Genomic DNA, 19,550 nt, shown 5'->3' on the forward strand with positions numbered 1-19,550 from the left:
ACAACCACAGGTGACCAAACCATCTACTGAGGTAAACTGTTTAATCCCTGTTGATCCACTAATCCTATCAATGTATGTTAATAATTGGTGTAAAATGCAGTTTGTCATCTTTTCATGGTCATCAGATATGACCCATTTGGATGTTCAGAGGTTACTGTGGAAACACCATCATCTTCTACAACACTGATTTACCAGTAAAACCCATGGAGTTGGATCAATGACACTGGATGGAGATGCTTGGTTTATGTTCAATTAATGATAGACTTATCTGAAAAAGTCTCTTTTTCTTCATTTTCTTCTGTTTTTGATATAATCACATCTGAGTTTTAATGAGCATTTATGTGATCAGTGAATTAAATATAAGAAAATATTTGATTTACACTGAAAAATGCATAATACAGAGGATAATATTGTAATAAATGATGCCAACTCTCTTTTTAAAAAAAAAAAAGTTAAATAGAGAAAAAAAAAAAGATAATTTAGGAACTGCCATAAAAGTAGCACTGTGTCCTTATGCACATCATTTCTCCCTGAAATTCATGTTTTTGCATATGATCTCTATTAAATAAAATCCATTTAAATAACCTCTGACATATGAAAAACGATTAGGGATTGAACTGCTGATGCTCCATTTTGTAGATGACCTGCTTCACCTCCTGAACCATGACTGCCCGCCATTTCTGAATCTTCATCTAATAAGATATTTAAAGCTGTTGGACAGTTTTAGTGGAATAAAAAGTACAGCGTTTTCCTCTGAGGTGTAGTGTTGCATAAAATGGAAACACCCAAGTACAAGAGAGTCTTTGAGAACCTGCAACCCACAACATTTGACATATTTTGTTTGCAAACTGACTGGAATTGTTGAATAACTGACCAGTTAAGTCACTGCACCTCTGAGCTAACCTATGTACATGACCTGATGTGTTTATCTGTTTCCTTTTTTTGTTAACTTTCCACTGTCTGTCTGTAAATGATGACCTCCCAGGACATTTCAGTTCAAATAACAGGGAGTTTTCAGTCCCCAACATACCAACCAGCAGCAAGGATGATGGGATTATGACAACAAGGACAACAAACACCCTCAGGCAGGCGACATGACCAGCAACATGGACTTCTCTGGCACCTGGAAGGTTTATTCTGAAGAAAACTTGGATGAATTTCTGAAAGCAGTTGGTAAAGACAGTCACTTTCCATGTTTTTTTAAAATGACTATTAATGTGGCTAACAATACAGACTTAATAGAAAGGTTTTGCTATTTTTTTCAAGGTGCTCCTGAAATGATTGCCAAAATGCGTAAAGACATCAAACCAGCAATAACAATCGAACAGAATGGCAAAGACTTCACCTTCACTGTAAAGACACCACTCCGCACTTGTGTCAACACAGTCAGCATCGGCAAAGAGTCGGAAGTAATTGCAGTGGATGGCAGGAAGTTTAAGGTAAGACTGTCTGTCTGCCTGCCTGTCTGTCTGTCTGTCTGTCTGTCTGTCTATCTATCTATCTATCTATCAATCTGTGATGACATTTTAAATAATAATTGCTTCAGGTGTGCTCAAATTCAGTAATAAGAGTCACAGAGAATATTTCTTAAAAAATGTCATTATGGAATAACATGTACAATGTAACTGTGATAATTTTGTGAAAATCTCTTACTGTTCCAACACTACGTAGAAGTACAAATTAAAAGAGTGAATGTAAATTCAGCACTTGAAGCAGGCTTTAAAACTTCTGTACATATTGAAATAACTGTAACAAACAGCCGTAAAATGTAATGTTTTTGTGCTATGTCTTTTTTCAACCCAGTGCACTGTCAGGGAGGAAAATGGGAAGCTGATCACAGACTGTGAGAAATTCACCTCTGTCCGAGAGATCCAAGGAGAGGACATGGTGGAGGTCAGTAGCTTAATTAATCTGAAGAAATGCAACAACAGTCTGAGCTTAATATGATGACATTTCATGCTTTTCTTTATCATTTCTTTCTGTCTGTACTCCTTCACTTCTTCAGACAATCACTGCTGGCTCTGTAACGTTCATCAGTAGAAGTAAACGAGTCTAATTCAAAGCTGACACCTCATGGATCTTCTCAAAGATGATTAATAAAGCTAAATATATGCATCAATAAATGTGTGTCAAAATAAGCCAATGCATGTTTTTTTTCTGAAATACATTTAACAATTTAAGACACATAACGCAAAAATATACAATTACAACATTTTCTAACACAATATAAAAGCAGAATGTGTTAGACATGATAAAATAAATAAATAAATAAATAAAATCTGTTCACTAAATCCACACTGTATTGACGTTATTTATTCGACAGGAGGCGCTGTGGTTTTCATGTGCATTTTTTTGTTTGAAGAACCATTAGGCGCCTTAAAAGTGCGCATGCGTTTCACATTTTTTCGTTGGAGATTTTCCACACGGAAAAAAATTATTCTGCGGAGGGTGGTGAAACTTTATGGCCAGATACATGAGGCCTCCAAACACGTCTTTGTTTGTTAGAAACATCGCCGATGAGTCCAGGTGAGTGTACCTGTATGCGGTTGAAATCACAGATCATGCACTAAGGCTAACAGATAATACACGGTAACGCTAGCATGCTGAATTAGCTTTTCAGCTAATGTTAGCATGGTCGGAGCCTGTACTTAGGTTTAAACCAGCGTGTGAATGCACAATGGCAATGTTTTTTTAATTGTAAAACTTAAAACACAACGATAAAAGGCAAACTAATACGGTTTATAACATGCATTTTGAACTTGCGGTTGCTCCTTTGTTTCTGTTGCTTTTAATGTAGCCAGCTAGCGTTAACAATAACAACAGCAGCTAGCGATATGTTTATGCCATTTGAATGTAAACTATGTCTCTACGGAAAATGTTTCACACTGTATTACTTTATCTGATAGAATTACTTAGCATTAAGTCGACGGAAAATATTCGTTATTTCAGGCTTGGATTATAGGTCAGAAATTCACAGTTACTGGACACGACTAATTTTTTCTAATTTACCGTTATTGTATGTAACATTTATATTCTCAAGAGACTTCATACAATTCTTAAATGCAGGAAAAACATTATTTGAGAGAACAGTGAAAAATAAAATAAAAAACATGAGGCTTTAATCGTAGTTAGATCATACGCTTTAGGTTACAATGGCTAGAACAGGTATTTGTTGTTGATCCATTATTCTGCTTGTATTTTCTAATCGATTAAAATGTTACAAAATAACTAACGTTGTAACCTGTTGGTAGATAGTCTATTTTTTTTTTTTTTTTTTAATCTTTTGCTGTTTTCTTTAACCATTTCCAACTTTTTCCATTTAACGATATTTTTCATTGTAATATGTTGTACAGTATATTGATGTGATAAAATAAGACATGGATATAGAAGTAAAAAGCATGTTCATCCTAATCTAATGGTTTCCTTCTAATCGTTATGGTAACGCATTGACCTGGGCACTGCAAAAATAGTTAGTGTGCTAATGTACTTTTTGATGTAACCCAATGGAGCAACAACCCTGCTCCTGTTAGAACCTTTAGTTGTATTTTCGTTGTTTTTTTTTTTTTTAATTGCATGTATTAAGAGTGCACAGTAAAGGGACAATTAACCCAAAACACAGTAAAAATGATATTAATCAAACTAAGGGAAGAGAGAGTAAAATATTTTTCCGTCACTGTATAAATGGTATCAGAACTTAAGTAAATCATCCTCAAACTGAAGATAGCTAGTTCAGATTACTGTGCAGGTAAGATATTATGTTGTGTTTTTGGGGTAAATTGTTCCTTTAGTTCACTCAAAAGATGCTCTCCCAGATTTTGTCACTGGGTGATAATGTAGGAAGGTTTGCCCGTGGTGGTCAGTTGAGTCATATTTGTATTTACGGTGTTCAGGCCTGAGGATTTGCGGCGTGAGTTTGGCCGCTATGGGCCGATAGTAGATGTCTACATCCCACTTGACTTCTATACACGTCAACCAAGAGGATTTGCATACATTCAATATCCTTTCCCAATGAACTGCATCTGTTTTTGCCTTCTAACAATGTCTCACCCTTCTTTCAGCAGGAAAGATTTGCTGCTATGTTTTTTTTTTCCTTGCATTTAAATTGATTGAATATCTAACACACATATTTCTCTGTTATTGCTTCAGAAAATGTAAAAGCATCCAGTTGTGGAACCGGCCACAAAGAGTAACAAAGACCCATATAGAGTAGCTGTAAAGACAAGTCACACAGACCTTCAGGAACAGAGGGAGGGAAAAGGTTGAAAGAGAAAGTAAAGCATGAAGAGGAAAAGGGAACGGAGACAAAGCTTGGATATGGCGACAAAGAATGGGGAAAAGAAAAGAGGTTTAAGAGGAAAAGGCAAGCAGGAAACTCAAGTCTCTCTGGGAGTCGATTAAAGAGTGTAAAGATCAAGATGAAGTTCAAAGTCAAGCATGGGCAAGGTAACAAGTCTGTATTATTTTGTATCCTCCCAAGACAAATCCACAATTTGACACCAAAATCAGCTGTCCCATTTTCCTTTTTAATCAAAACAATTTAATCAGTCATCACTGTACTTGATTTGTTCATATGTATTTGTAGTTTTGATCCCTCAGACAAATATTTGATGTGTGTGAAACGCTTGCTTCGTCTTTTATCTCTACAAAAAGCAACAGAGCGTGTATTTGTCTTTTTACTGTCTGTAAATGTCAATACTGTATCTGATCAGTTATCTTTTGTACTTTGTAATTCTGGCCACACAAATTAGAAATAAAAGCTCTGCTCTAAATATAAGATGTACTGCTGCACGAGACCATCTAAACAAAACTACCTGTTGGTGGTGTAAAGGATGGAACATAAAGACTTTTATTCAGGTATGAGGAAACTTTGTAAATATTTTAATGTAAAATTTTACTGAAGACATCTTAATGCAAGGATCATCAATTACATTTTACCAAAAATGCTGAAGTTTTCAAGTAAAATCAAATTATAGAGGTGTAATGAGTGTTGAGAATTAATTGATTTAACTAGATATTTAGGCCTAAATAGGAGATGTTCCTAGACGGATTGATGTTTAAAGTCCGCAATCTTGGAAACAACACTGAAATATTAATCAGCTTTGAATTTGAGGTGACAGATGGATTTATAACTTTTTAGAATCTGGAAATTAACCATGCATATTTGAGGTAAATCCCTCCCAGTCAACCCCCATGTTATATTATGGGGCTTTTTCAGGATTGGAAGAAAATCTGCTACATATCCGACATACTCTAATACAATTTTATTCTCTTATTTTCTAAGTTTGTTTTATTAATCTGCCGGTCATATGTGGTCCACAGACCTCAAAATTGATGATCACTGTTTTAATGTGTCTGTTCCAGCCTTCATAATAAATGCAGGGTTTGTTTACATGAAAACAAACTGGTTCTTTAACTCACATTTTAATAATTGAAAATTTGTGTGGCCACACCAAAAACAAGCAAACAGAACCCTTAACCCCTCGGCATATTTGAAGATGTGCGTGATGCAGAAGATGCTCTTCACAGCCTCGACAGGAAGTGGGTCTGTGGCCGTCAGATTGAAATCCAGTTTGCCCAGGGCGACAGAAAGAGTAGGTTTTTGGACTTTTTAATTTTTTATTGTGTAATGGGTTACTTGATATATTTTGTGTATTCTGTATTCCCATCTTTGTTGACTTCCCTGTTTTTTTTATTTCTACATCAGCCCCAAATCAGATGAAAGCGAAGGAAAGGCGCTCTCCAGGCCGGTCCTCCCGATACGATGACTACGATCGAGATGGCCGCCGCAGACGCTCACGCAGCCGAAGCTACGAAAGATACAGATCACGAAGCCCATCCTATGAACGACGACGCAGACGCTCTGAAAGTCCTCGAGAGTGAGTCTCATCATTCACTCATCATTAAAGACCTGAACAGAAGATGGTTTGTTCTTGAAGTGCTCTTTAATGTGACAAACTGTTTGACAACTTTATTTCTTCTCTTTTTTTCTTTTTTTTTTTATATAATAAAGCTCTCGTGGTCGGATGTATGCAAGAGGACGAAGCAGGAGTCATGAGGATGACAGGTATCACTCCTTCTCACAGTTAAAGATGTCTAGTGGTTGGCAGTTCTTACTTTCCTTGTACATTTATATCATATGTGTCCCCGGGGTCAAATTTAGATACAATCATGAAGTAATTTATGAAATATGTTTTTTTTTTTTTTTATTAAATGGTACACCCAATGCCTCTCATGTTAATGTATTGTGAATTTCCATCAGTGTCAATAAAATGTTTTAAAAAGTAATAAGTTAAGCTTTTGAGAACCTGTATATGTCTCATCTTGGATTGTCAGATTGTATCTTGTCAGATTGTTGGATTGTATTGAAACAAAAAATTCCACAGGACAGATTTGAGAACTGAAGTACAGAAAGGAAGTACAAACAGTGATTTGTAAATATTAAAATGAAACATTTCAGTTTAGTCTGAGCTGCTTTTAATAAAGATGAACAGAAGATTGTGATGTTGTGAAGGAATTGTTAGCTTTAAATATTCGGATTTGGAGATTATGTGACAAGTGCGGCAGGCCTAGACTCGACTGGAATCTACTGTAGTTTTCAGTGTTTGATTCTTTCTTCAGGTACAGGCAGAGGCCTCGAAGAGAATCCAGAGGGAGGTCTCGATCTCATTCCAGATCTGCAAGTCCACGAGAGAACATCAATCCACCATCGACCTCCCATTATACTGAGGAGGAAGTGCGACGGACACACTCTCCGTCACACTCCAGGTCCCGGTCTGCATCACGGTCACGCTCACGTTCTCGGTCCAGATCCTGGGCAGGACGCAAGTCCGGTGGGCGTTAGAAAGTCTGTAGCCGGTGTCAGTCCTTTGTTAAAAGATTTGTTTGTTTTGACATGAATGTAACGTCCACTGAACCATTTGTAGAACGCTTGTGTTGCGGCTCCATTTTAAGAACAGTGATGTTTGGTTTTATAAATTTGTTTTGGTTTATAGAGTTAAGACAGTGAGCGGTTTCTGTGTTCAGTGGTAGCTGGCCAAGAGGAGTCTCTTTTTTTATATTTAGTAACAGAATTTTGATTTCCTAAATCCTATGCACCCATTTTTGCAAAAAAAGGAGAAAAAAAACAGTATTTTTCAAAGGAACCCAGTCTGTTGACAAACTATTCCAGCATTTCTGTGAGTTTTGTAAAGAATTACATCAGAACACTTACTGTTGACTGTTTTCCAAAGCTTCAGATGGTTCTCCTGTTTTGCATTTCAATCAGCCATTGAGAAGTTTTTTTCATTAGGACAATAAATAAGCTTGCAAAATCTTATTTTGAGATAGAAGTTCATAATGGCAAACATTACTTAGGTGATCAAGTATTATCATTGAACCTCAATCCAGATTTAGCCTGAATTAAAGGGTGAAGCAGAAAATGTTCATGTGTTGGGTTTCAAGCAAGTTGAGGTTTTACTGTTTAAAAAAAAAAAAAAAAAAAGTTTATGTCTGCCTTGGAAAATAGTTTGCAGTGAGGTCAAGCACGTGTTTGGGCTGAACTGTGCAGAAATGCTGCTATGTTCCTTTAGTGTTAAATTGTCCACTAGTGACTTAACCACAAACAGTTAAAAATGTACATGAATTTGTTTTCGTTTTAGTGGTGTTTTCTGTAATGTTAGGCCTTTTTAAAAGGTATTCTGTTTTGAAGCATTTCTCTGAATAACCGTTCCGAGAGGAGGAACTAAAGTTTCTCATTGGTGTTTACATGACTGTTTTCAGAATGAATCTTGTCACTGCATGTTTTATCCTCCTAATCTTCTATATTTAGTAGGAAAAAACTGTTATTTTGAGTAATAAATTGATCCAGTATACAGAAGCAGTGAGTGGTATCCAGTTTTACTTTTCTTAGTATTATGTCACAGACGGGTTCTCGGGCACCTGATAAGTGTTAACATGTTTGTGGAATGCCAGAGTCATTGCACTGAAAAAGGCCGTCCAGTCGAGTGTATTGATTTCCTGTTAATGGAACATGAAACTGGTGGGGAGAGAGAGTTCAAATTAGATTCACAGTGAGGAAGCAGTCATGTATGAAATCGGACATGTCCCATTGATCAGTGTATTGAAAAATATGTTCATTAAAGAGCAGAAAGGCAGCACGGAGCATGGATTTGATTTGTGAAACATGACTGAAATAAATCAGAAATGAAAAGATAATCAACTGAATATTGTAATCTGTTAGTTCTAGATCACTGAATATGAAGTTGATTCGATTCCAAACAGTAATAAGAATGAGTGAGAGATACTGTACTTAAAATTCTCCTGATTAAAATAAACACACTTTAAAACCCATGCAATTTAGTGGAAAATTCATCACCAACAAGCTGAAAACAGGCCTGTTTTGTCTGAACTTGTGAGAAGTTGAAATGCATGGTTCTCAGAGGCAAAAGTAGAAACACTTTACTCAAAACATTTATTTAAAGAGGCCTTTCAAAACACTCCTGGACATTGTACAGTGAGTCTGAACAGGTCAATAAAAATATGTAAGAGAATGGAAAATAAAAAGTAGGAGTTATGGTAATGAGTGAATTATGTTGGGTAGATTAGTTGAGTTTTTAGATGAGATTTGACAATGGTAAGAGTCTCAAATAGAAGTACATGTAGTAAAGGATTAAGTAATTCAGTGCCTTTAAGTACAACAACAACAGTAACATGTACTCAAACAGTCAAAGTAAAAAGGGTTTCTACATATTTACTGCTTGTCATGCATGATATACATTGCTCTACTAAGGGGACAATCTGTACTATGTTATCACATCCATGTAGGTTTGTGTACATACGCAGTGATAAAATAATGAAGAAATAAATGTAACAGGATAGTTTTGTAAATGTAGGAGGTAGAAAGTATAGATGTCTTAAAATGTATGAAGGTCATAAATACCAAAAAAAAAAAAAAAAATTCTAACAAGGTAGAGTTTGAAGTATTTTTACTTCATTACTTCTCTGCCCACAGAACAGTGATGCCTCAAACATATGATCTTATAGACCATGATGCATTGCTGTAGGTTAAACTACCAACAGTTTATTATTAACCTTTATCTAACCAGGAAAAAAATTTGATTAAGAGTTCTGGCCAAAATAGGCAGCAGCAAATGCAAAACACAAGTTTACACCATTAAAACACAAATAACTGACACATTTGACAAATAGTAAAAATAACATTTACGAGTTGGCCTCAAGAACTCTTGGTTTGGACTTGAAAGTGCCCAGAGAAATTTGAGCTACTATTTACCACAGTTCATAGGGTAGTAAAATAATTTGCCCAAATTCAAACAATGCAGCATTAACTTACATATTAATGCAGCAGTAATATTGATCAGAAACTCCATCCATCCATTTTCTACTGTTTATCTGGGGCCGGGTCACAGAGGCAACAGGCTAAGCAGGGATGCCCAGACTTCCCTCTCCCCAGACAGCTCTTCCGGGGGGACCCCGAGGTGTTCCCAGGCCAGCTGAGAGACATAGTCTCTCCAGTGTGTCCTAGGTCTTCCCCGAGCTCTCCTCCTGGTGGGGCATGCCCGGAACACCTCCTCAGCTCCGAAACAGATGCCTGAGCCACCTCAGCTGGCCCCTCTCGATGTGGAGGAGCAGTGGCTCTACTCTGAGTTCCTCCCCCATGACTGATCTCCTCACCCTATCCCTAAGGGTGCACCAGCCACCCTACAGAGGAAACGCATTTCGACTGCTTGTGTCCGTGATTTTGTCGTTTTGGTCATGACCCAAAGCTCATGACCAAAGGTGAGAGTAGGAACGCAGATTGACCGGTAAATCAAGAGCTTCGCCTTTTGGCTCAGCTCCTTCTTTACCACAACCAACCAATACAGCGAGTGCATCACTGCAGCCACTGCACCGATCCACCTGTCAGTCTTGCGCTCCATCCTTCCCTCACTCGTGAACAAGACCCAGAGATACTTGAACTCCTCCACTTGTGGCAGGGACTCCCCACCAACCCGGAGAGGGCAGACCACCTTTTTCCGGTCGCGAACCATGGCCTTGGATTTGGAGGTGCTGATCCTCATCCCACTCACTTTACACTCGGCTCCAAACCGCCCCAGGGCACACTGAAGGTCCAGGTTTGATGAGGCCAACATGACAACATCATCTGCAAAAAGCAGAGATGAAATCCTGTGGTCCCCAAATCGGACGCCCTCCGGCCCCTGGCTGCGCTTTGAAATTCTGTCTATAAAAATTATGAACAGATCCAGTGACAAAGGGCAGCCCTGCTGGAGTCCAATATGCACCCCTGGAACAGGTCTGAGTTACTGCCGGCAATGTGAACCAGGCTCCTGCTTCGGTCATCGGGGACCAGACTGCCCTTAAGCAGAGGGTCCTGGACCCCATACTCCAGAATCACCTCCTACAGGATACCATGAGGGACACAGTCAAACACCTTCTCCAAATCCACAAAACACATGGGGGCCGGTTGGGCGAACACGCATGAACCCCCAAGCACCCAATGGAGAGTGTAGAGCTGGTCCAGTGTTCCACAACCGGAATGAAAACCACCAGTGATCAGAAACTAAATGTATAAAAGTAAAACACTAACAGGGATCATTTTACTACACAAATACTTGTACTTTGCTTGTAATACTTGCATATTTTTAATATAACTTTCTGGATGCAGATACTTGTGGAGTATTTTCACAGGTGGATCTGAATTCTAGTCTGATTGATCTTTTCTTTATGTGACATGTTATTTCCCTGTTCTAAAATGAAAAAAAAAAAACCTCCAGTATTACCAATAATATTAAATACAGACGTTGGATTTTGTTTTTTAAGGTGTTTTTACCAAAAGGGATCCTCCCACTACACCAGATCCATCCTGCTTTATGAATTCAGAGGATGAAACGAGTCCAGGGTTAATTTGGGTTCAACCAGATACAGGCGATAAACAGTTCAATGTTCTGCACCACATTAAACCCTTAATGACTCTGGGCGTTCAGTCCAGTCACTGCTGTGAGGGTAATGGCAACGCAGCCGCTGCCAACAGTATTGACCACTGTTGTTTTTTTGTTTTTTTTAACAAGCTGTAAGTTGTGAACAGCTACAGACAGCAGGGATCTGATGTTTTGTCAGGAGCATTAACTTCTTCTCCAGTGTGGACGTTTAACAATTTCTAATCTGGAAAATTAGGAAACCATGCATTTGTAGGATTGTAAGGACCATAGGAGCAGGAGTGTTGCAGAAGTTATGGTTCATATCTAAGATGAAAGGTGAGTTGACTGATCTTCAGTTGCAGAAATATGAGCTTCATGAGTTTGACTAAACACTGAATTTTGCAATGATTAATTTCATGTTGGATCATGTTATTCTCTCTCCTGCTGTGGAAAAACAGTAAAAACAACCTTTGATTTTACAGATAATTATCTTAAAACTAAAATGACTGGTGATGCCTAATGATCGCATATTTAAAAGGCTGCATCATTAGAATATTGCTCAAATTGCATGATCTTTATATTCTTTATTTAACAGCTGATGAGAAGTTTTTCAATTCAGTCATATTTTACAAAAATTGAAGTGCTGCTATGTGTTTAATACATTAAGTGCTATCTTTCAACTGTTTCTTCGGTTAATAATAAGAGTAAAAATAAGTAATTGTATTTTTACAGTACCTTTTACCAAAGAAATTTACTAGAATGCATTATATGCACATGAGTCTTAAAAAACTTAAGAAGTGCTTAATTTTAGAATTTAGCATGACTTTGAAGATTTGAGTTTTCACATTTATGCTGCAATGTTTTCAGATTGTGTTTATTATATTCAGTGCCATCTTTGAAAGTGTTTTCTTTAGTTGAGGATAGTAAGAATGTTTTACGAATGTATTTGAAAACAGACAAATGATGAGCTTAAAGTGCTAAAATGCCATAATATATATAAGATTTAAAATAAAAACTTGCTAGTTAAAATCAAGATTAAATTGGGATGCATAAAAAGAAGATCAAAACTATGCAGAAAAGGGAAATGAAGTTAAAATAAAAATACAACACCTAGTTACTGGTAAAAACAGAATGTAATATAAAAAATGCACACAATAACAAATCAAAGTGTTTTTCCTCTCTCAGCATCTCTGAATTAAAAATGGGAGACTGGAACTTCCTCGGCGGGATCTTGGAGGAGGTTCATATCCACTCCACCATGGTTGGGAAGATCTGGCTGACTATCCTCTTCATATTTCGGATGCTGGTTCTGGGCGTCGCTGCAGAGGACGTGTGGAACGACGAGCAGTCCGACTTCATCTGCAACACGGATCAGCCCGGCTGCCGCAACGTCTGCTACGACCAAGCCTTCCCCATCTCCCTCATCCGTTACTGGGTGCTGCAGGTCATTTTCGTGTCCTCACCCTCACTGGTGTACATGGGCCACGCCATCTACCAGCTGCGGGCCCTGGAGAAGGAGCGCCACTGCAAGAAAGTGGCCCTGCGTCGGGAGCTGGAGGCGGTGGACATGGAGCTGGTGGAGGTCCGGAGGAGGATTGAGAAGGAGATGAGGCAGCTGGAGCAGGGGAAGCTCAACAAGGCGCCGCTCAGGGGGTCTCTGCTGTGTACATATGTGGCCCACATCGTCACACGCTCGGTTGTGGAGGTCAGCTTCATGATGGGGCAGTACATCCTTTATGGGCACCACCTGAACCCCCTTTATAAGTGTGAAAGAGAGCCATGCCCCAATGTGGTGGACTGCTTTGTCTCCAGGCCCACAGAGAAGACAGTTTTTATGATGTTTATGCAAGCGATCGCCTGCATCTCACTGTTCCTCAGCCTCCTGGAGATCATGCACCTGGGCTTTAAAAGGTTAAAGAGGGGCATCCTGGACTACTACCCACATTTAAAGGATGATCTGGATGATTACTATTCCAACAAGTCAAAAAAGAACTCAGTTGTGCATCAGGTTTGCATGGGGACTAATGTAGGGCGTAAAACTACAATCCCCACAGCCCCCAGTGGGTACACATTACTGCTGGAGAAGCAGGGGAACGGTCCAAACTACCCTCTGCTTAATGCCTCCTCTGCCTTCGTCCCAATACAAGGGGACTCTGGTGCAAAGCCGGACCACCACAAGGACAGCAAAGCGGGAGTGCCGAGCCCAACAGAGCAGAACAGCAACTCAAACAACACCAGCAGCGAGACACGTTCCCCTCCTGCCGACAAACATGACGAGCCAGAGGAATCACATCAGGAGATGGGGTGCCACCGTTCGGAGTACCCCACCCTCCCTGTGGCAGACACTTCCTCCTGCACCACGCTGTCAGGCCTAGCTAGGAAGTCCCGAAGAGTCAGTCCACCGTGGAACTGCTCCACAGTGGTTGAGGGGAACGGGTCGGACAGTGGGGACTCGTACCATGGGGGCAACGGTATGAAGCTCCGCAGCAGCTGTGTGGGCCCCAGAGCCAGGATGGTCTCAAAATCAGACATGAAGAGGCCGAACAGGTCTCAAAGTCCAGACTCTGCCGGGGAACTGAGTTCAGTATCTCGACACAGCAGAGAGAGTAACAGTCCCACAGCCTCATCTCCAAACCGCAGAGTATCTGCGGCGAGCAGTGGCAGCAGCAGACGAGCCCCAACTGATCTGCAGATATAAAACCAACAGACTGTAGAGCTTCTAATGTGGCCACAGAGACCACATCAAGACATTTAGGTGGATGACATAAAGCCTATATTCATCCAGTCTTTACATTTCTTATAAAGCTGTTAAAAGGGCAGTGAAAACCTTTACAAGCTTGGAGATTGCTGGCTTACCGCGAGCTTTATACCTAAGAATAGCCTTTTATAAATCATACTAAAGTGCATATGAAGTATAAAGTCCATCTGCACCGGAAGGATTTCTACTGCATCACACTTATTTCCATGCATTTACAGAGTGGCAGCAAATGGTCAGAGGGACCTTTAATGATTTGTACCAATGCACCCACACACTCTGATTAGAAGGGGGTGGAAAACTGAACCACAGATCTATAATACTCTTTCTGGCAGCAGTGTGCTGTTATGCAACTGGATAGTTTTCCATCACAAACACCAATTACGTTTTCAAACATTAGGAACATCCAACCTCAAATCGGAGAAAGTTGAGTTGCTATGAAAAATGCACATTAAAAAAAACAAAACATACTTCTACTTTGATTTTATGAATATGTTTTGGGATTTACCACTTTATCAGATAGATAGATAGATAGATAGATAGATATAGTAATGACAGACAGAAAACAAAGGGGACCGAAACAGAGGATGACATGCAGCAGAGGCCTGAGTTGCATTAAAACCCAGACAGCTGCAAAATGTGGTATGTGCTCTACAAAGTAGACTATACTGGCAGCATGGAGCTCTGTGTTTGCTTTGTTTGTCATTGCAAATAATATGCAGACAAGAGATTTAGTGATATATATGGTCAGCTACATTTTATTGGTAAATATGCATCCATTCTTACCATGTACAGTACTGTGCAAAAGTCTTAGTTCACCTTTAGATAATGATTAATAATGAACATAATGAAGTAAAAACTATGAATCACAGAAAAACGGTCATCATAGAGGAAAGAACTCGTCCTTGAAAATAATTTGAGATCCAATCTGTGCATACAAACAATTCATCCATGCTACCCAATGTTTTCTAAATGTAGAGGTACAGATCATAATTAAATAGTTCATTTCTGCATTAAGGGTGCCTGTCTAAGCTCAATATCACATTGTAGGAACCAACATTTATTTATCTACATTATAGGTAATAGAACCATTTGAGCTCATAGTTGGAAGCAGATTGGAATAGGAGGATCTGATGTACATTCACAAATAAAATGAAGCTCACCAGAAAAAAACACATTAAATATTTTGTCTTTATACCGTACTGTAAATTTAGAAACCACTGCTTTCTGTTTTAATGTGTATTTCCAAACTGCCCAAATTTCTTTGATTTGAGGTTGTACTTCAGTACTTAAGGTTAAAGGAGTGAAAAATATCTTTACATTAGGATAGCATCGATTAAAAAAAAAGTTTTTAAATGTTTTAATATTGGGCCTTAATTTCCCATCAAGCACATGGGTAATGTTGAGTGTATTGATTTTTTATGACGCATCAGTTATCAATTTTCAAATGTCTTAAATGTAAAGACGATATGATCAAAATTCACTGTAATGATGTTTTTGTTTTGTTTTTTTTCCGTAGAGTTTTTCCGTTTGAGCCGTGTGTGGAGACAGAGGAGTGTCAGTGTCAGTTTGGGGCAATGATCAGTGCCAAATACTGAAAAAAACACTTTTATTTTGAGAAAGCGAAAGTTGCTTCTTGTTAAATAACAAAAAATAACAGTGGTTTTGTTGTCACTGTACATCCATCTTTCTGTAATAAACATTTACACACACTACAAAATTCTACTGTTCAACATTTTTTTTTTCCCACCCAAGGAAGCAAGATCACAACCTGTATTTTCTACTCTGCTGCCCCCTCATCAGGTGATGGTTCGTATTGCATCAGCTGAAAATATTAAAGCAGAGGTTTAAGGGTCATATCAGGAGCAACACACTTAAGACTGTCCATTCTATGCATCTGTGAGTTGTAATTATTATTTGTAATCTCACCCTGTTTCGGAGTTCTTTGTTTTCTTCCAAGAGGAGGTTGCATTTTTCTTGTAGATCAGCCAGCTCCATGCGAAGAGCCTCAATGTCTGTAGGTTCTGGACCAGCAGCACCAAGATGAAGCTTTATGAATCTGTACAGGTGGTTAAAGTCAATGTGCGCTTCAACATTTATTTAGAGATGATAGTAAATAATGAAGAAGGTTGAGTGTATTGCTCTTAGACAGGGTAGACATTATGTACAATTTTCTAAAGCCGTTTTCATCCAGCCGTGGTGTACTCGGGTGCTTTTTTTCTTTTTTTAAAGCTGCATTGCTTGATAGTTTTTTAGTGTCACCAGGCAAAAATTACATATTTACCTTTCAACATGTAGTAAATCAAATGGTCTAAGAAGACATTAGACTTCTGCATCTACTCCTTGCCTGTGTTTGCAGACTGCAGAAAATCTACTGAGGCACATTTTGGCTAATCAGAGGAAAGAGGAGAAACGTGCTGAATGAAGGTATATATGACTTCGTCTGATTTCAGCTTGTGCAGCTTTAAGTAAAAGTACTGATACAACACTGCACTACAAGTAATCATATCCACCCATTTGTCTTTTTAGAAATGCACAATTTGGTGATAAGATCATACTGAGAGAATTGTGGACAACATTATGATTTGCATTTGCGATCAGAGTGTATTTATTTGGTTGTAAAGGATGATTGGTAATATTTTAACTGTATTTTTTCCCCAACTCAAACATACAAAAGTAAACCTTTTTTGTAGTGGCTTTACCTTTAGCTACTCCAACGGTGTGGAAGGGTTCAACCTGTTGTATTTTCGACGCGTGAATGAATGAATGTCTGGCTGGGTTTCTTTGTGTTTGGATATGCCAATCCATTTATTTTCCAGTGTAAAGTCCAAGAGTTCATCACAGTTCACCATTGTCTTTCCAAATACTCTCTACATATAAACAAAATAGGCTTCTTAATACAAAAGAAAACATTCCAAACGCCGACCAACTCAATCTCTCGCTTTCACGTTTCACAGTCTGAAAATTGTTTGGGGCTGTCCTCACACACACCTTGCCCACCTCACACAGCAGGTATATGTAAGTTTGCCACACCCAAGATGAGCTGCACCTGTGGCAATCATCACAGCCACACCCACTAAACAATTATTAAATTAAGGTCAAAACAAAAAAGAGGAATAAACAAACAAAACTGTATTTTGGCTCCAACACTTTTGTTTTTTCCTCAAAAAGCTGCCTTTTGCATAACTGGATAGGCTAACATTGCCATTGCGATATTAAGTGTGCAAATCTGTATAGCCAGATGTGTGAACTAGAATAAACTTAACTTACACTGAGGAAAGGAAGGAAAAGCATCTCAAAAGGGCAACATGAAAACAAAAGTGTGAATATTAGCAAATGTATCTGATATGGATGTCCACGGCTATTAGGGTAACAGTGTTTGTGAAGAGGGAAAACAGATTATAAGCAGACAAGTAATAAGGTACTTCTTGGAAATCACATGGTAGAAGCAGTAACAGAGTATATGAGATAAGAGGTGCGTGTGGCCAGTGGTTTTCTGGGAACAACTCTGGACAAATGTACTTTACTGCATTCAAAGTGCAATAAATCTATATCAGATTAGACTCCTAAGACTGTTGTGTTGTACTGAAACAACAGTATGATTCCACCTGGGCTGGGTGAAGATTCCTCACCTACAAAGTATTATCAGGAAAAGGTAATTAAAGTATTAAAAGTAAAAGTAATCTTTGTCCAAACTGTAAAATGGTCCTTGTCATTACATTACTATTATGTATAATGTTTTGGATTAATATTTCTTCTGCATTAATGTAAATATTTAAATGACTGCCAAGCTTAAGGTTGAGCTAACTAAAAATATTTTACAGGGTGGGGAAGCAAAATTTACAATATTTTGAGGCAGGGATTGAAAGACAGTGTATGACCAATTAGTTTATTGAAAGTCATGAGAATTTATTTGCCACAAGAAAATTTGCATCATAGAAAATGTTTTTATTCTATGTGTCCTCCTTCTTTCTCAATAACTGCCTTCACACACTTCCTGAAACTTGCGCAAGTGATCCTCAAATATTCGGGTGACAACTTCTCCCATTCTTCTTTAATAGTATCTTCCAGACTTTCTCAAAACAGTTTTGCTCATAGTCATTCTTAAGCAATTTCTTGCAAAGGATCAATAAAGTATCTATCTATCTAAACAGTCTTTATAGACACTCCAACTATTTTTGAAATCTCCTTTGGTGTGATGAGTGCATTCAGCAAATCACACACTCTTTGACGTTTGCTTTCCTGATTACTCATATGGGCAAAAGTTTCTGAAAAGGTATGGATAATAGTGTTAGGTATGATTATGACATCAATATATGTTTGGTTTCAAAACAAATGACGTAGTGCCTGCTGAGAAAAAACAACTAAATGTTCATTGTAAATTTTGCTTCCCCACCCTATATATGGTGTTGGGTAATTTCATCTTAAACAATTAGTGCTGTAGTGATGATCTAATTAATTGATTGGTGGGCAACTGTTAAATGAAAATTTTTTTCTTGATCTTTCAAGAAATTAATTGGTTTGTGGTTTTGAGAAAAAATAGGCAAAAATTTCAGATTCCACTTTCTTACATACAATTCTTTATAACTATGTGACAGTAAACTGTTTGCATTCTGTTTACAAAACAAAACATTGGGGGACATCTTGGAATTTGTCTGACTGACTGTATACGTCATTATCAGACATCTGAGAAAATAATCAGTAGATTACTCAGTAATTTCATTTTTCATGAAAAACCACAAAAAGGTAATTTATCTAAACAAAGAGAAGACTTTTCTCCATTCCTGAAGACACTCCCCTGTCATTGCATCATGGACGTTGAAAATATTCACTAGACAAGGAAGGGATGAAAAAAATTAAGTTGAAAGTTAACAAGTAGTGAAAGCTGACAGACAAACTGAAATAAAATAGAAATACTGAAGTGCATACTGGTTTAAGGTACTTGTCCTTGAGTAAATGTAGTTACACCGCATAAACTCAGTATATCTAGTCTCAGAAATCTCTCGAAAAGGATACTCCAAGGCATTGTTCGGTTTATCAGGGTCTTCATACAGTGCCACTAAAACTGTAAAACATTAAGAGGGTTGGTGATGAAGTAGTACAACTGGCAAAAAGTGAACAGCTTTGACAAGTCTCACATTTACAAGTTATAAATATTGTATGTGAATACCTTTCGTACTCACCGTTTGTTATCGTGTCAACCACTCCAGACTTTTCAAGGTATCTTCTAAATTGTTCACGCTTCGACTCTGAAGCCTGAAACATGAGGCAAAATATTAACTAGCAGCACAAATCTGACAAGTTTATCCACTAGTAGAAAAATTATTACTGAAGAGACTAGGGACAATTCAAAGTGTAAAGTTTGCTAGGTACATTGCTATGTTAGCTAGCGTTAGTTAGCACATGGGACGAGAACTCAATAGAACTTCACCACGACAAAAATCAACAGCTACTGAAAAAAAAAAAAAAATATATATATATATATATATGACGTATTACTTACCCTGTAATGAGCCATGGGGTCGATATTGTCTGTACTTTTATTTCCCGTTCAACCTATAAGCTTGGGACAGATTAATTAACATGAACTCCTGCAGCTGTTGATGTTTGCTTGTCAACCGTTTGTGAGTGGTGCGTTCGTTGCCATAACGACAAACGAAAGTAGCCCTGGATACGATGAAATGTCTTTTCTGCTTATAAACTACAAGACGAATGAGTGGAGTAAGAATTACTTGTAAATGAATGTATATGTCTAGATATCAGCCGTCGCCACGCCGGGCAGAGGTAGAAACAGTAAACAGCCTGTCAAAAGCTAGCTAACCCGCGAGGAAGGGATGTGTTTTCACTAGCGACGTTCCTAAACGTCATCACGTTGGAGTTGA

The 19,550-nt window shown here is 38.3% G+C and overlaps 4 protein-coding genes across 5 annotated transcripts; 3 read left to right on the top strand and 1 right to left on the bottom strand.

The window, feature by feature from the left end:
- The first annotated feature begins 773 nt into the window (after window positions 1-773).
- fabp10b (fatty acid binding protein 10b, liver basic) lies at window positions 774-2,128 on the top strand. Its single transcript, XM_030146854.1, has 5 exons — window positions 774-876; window positions 986-1,173; window positions 1,267-1,439; window positions 1,804-1,893; window positions 2,006-2,128. Exons 2-5 carry the CDS (start codon window positions 1,095-1,097, stop codon window positions 2,054-2,056), a joined length of 393 nt encoding a protein of 130 aa, XP_030002714.1. The 5' UTR covers window positions 774-876; window positions 986-1,094; the 3' UTR covers window positions 2,057-2,128.
- A 243-nt stretch (window positions 2,129-2,371) lies between these two features.
- srsf10b (serine and arginine rich splicing factor 10b) lies at window positions 2,372-8,132 on the top strand. Of its 2 annotated transcripts, none has more exons than XM_030146852.1 (6): window positions 2,372-2,526; window positions 3,891-3,995; window positions 5,488-5,591; window positions 5,705-5,876; window positions 6,011-6,064; window positions 6,619-8,132. In XM_030146852.1, the coding sequence occupies exons 1-6, from the start codon at window positions 2,462-2,464 to the stop codon at window positions 6,839-6,841; spliced, it is 723 nt and encodes a 240-aa protein (XP_030002712.1). In that variant the 5' UTR covers window positions 2,372-2,461; the 3' UTR covers window positions 6,842-8,132. The 2 variants fall into 2 exon arrangements, with proteins under 2 accessions (XP_030002712.1, XP_030002713.1); XM_030146853.1 differs by lacking the exon at window positions 3,891-3,995 and adding an exon at window positions 4,147-4,464 and having other exon boundaries at window positions 2,404-2,526; window positions 5,496-5,591.
- Window positions 8,133-10,737: 2,605 nt separating this feature from the next.
- gja9b (gap junction protein alpha 9b) lies at window positions 10,738-14,993 on the top strand. The gene is made up of 2 exons (XM_030146846.1): window positions 10,738-11,249; window positions 12,099-14,993. The coding sequence occupies exon 2, from the start codon at window positions 12,115-12,117 to the stop codon at window positions 13,609-13,611; it is 1,497 nt and encodes a 498-aa protein (XP_030002706.1). The 5' UTR covers window positions 10,738-11,249; window positions 12,099-12,114; the 3' UTR covers window positions 13,612-14,993.
- A 269-nt stretch (window positions 14,994-15,262) lies between these two features.
- mycbp (MYC binding protein) lies at window positions 15,263-19,515 on the bottom strand. Its single transcript, XM_030146855.1, has 5 exons — window positions 19,172-19,515; window positions 18,852-18,924; window positions 18,685-18,733; window positions 15,598-15,727; window positions 15,263-15,493 (listed from the first exon to the last, which is right to left on the bottom strand). Exons 1-5 carry the CDS (start codon window positions 19,184-19,186, stop codon window positions 15,449-15,451), a joined length of 312 nt encoding a protein of 103 aa, XP_030002715.1. The 5' UTR covers window positions 19,187-19,515; the 3' UTR covers window positions 15,263-15,448.
- Between the last annotated feature and the right edge of the window lie 35 nt (window positions 19,516-19,550).

This window comes from Sphaeramia orbicularis, chromosome 11 (assembly GCF_902148855.1).
Source record: "Sphaeramia orbicularis chromosome 11, fSphaOr1.1, whole genome shotgun sequence".
In the NCBI taxonomy this organism is placed as follows: domain Eukaryota; kingdom Metazoa; phylum Chordata; class Actinopteri; order Kurtiformes; family Apogonidae; genus Sphaeramia; species Sphaeramia orbicularis.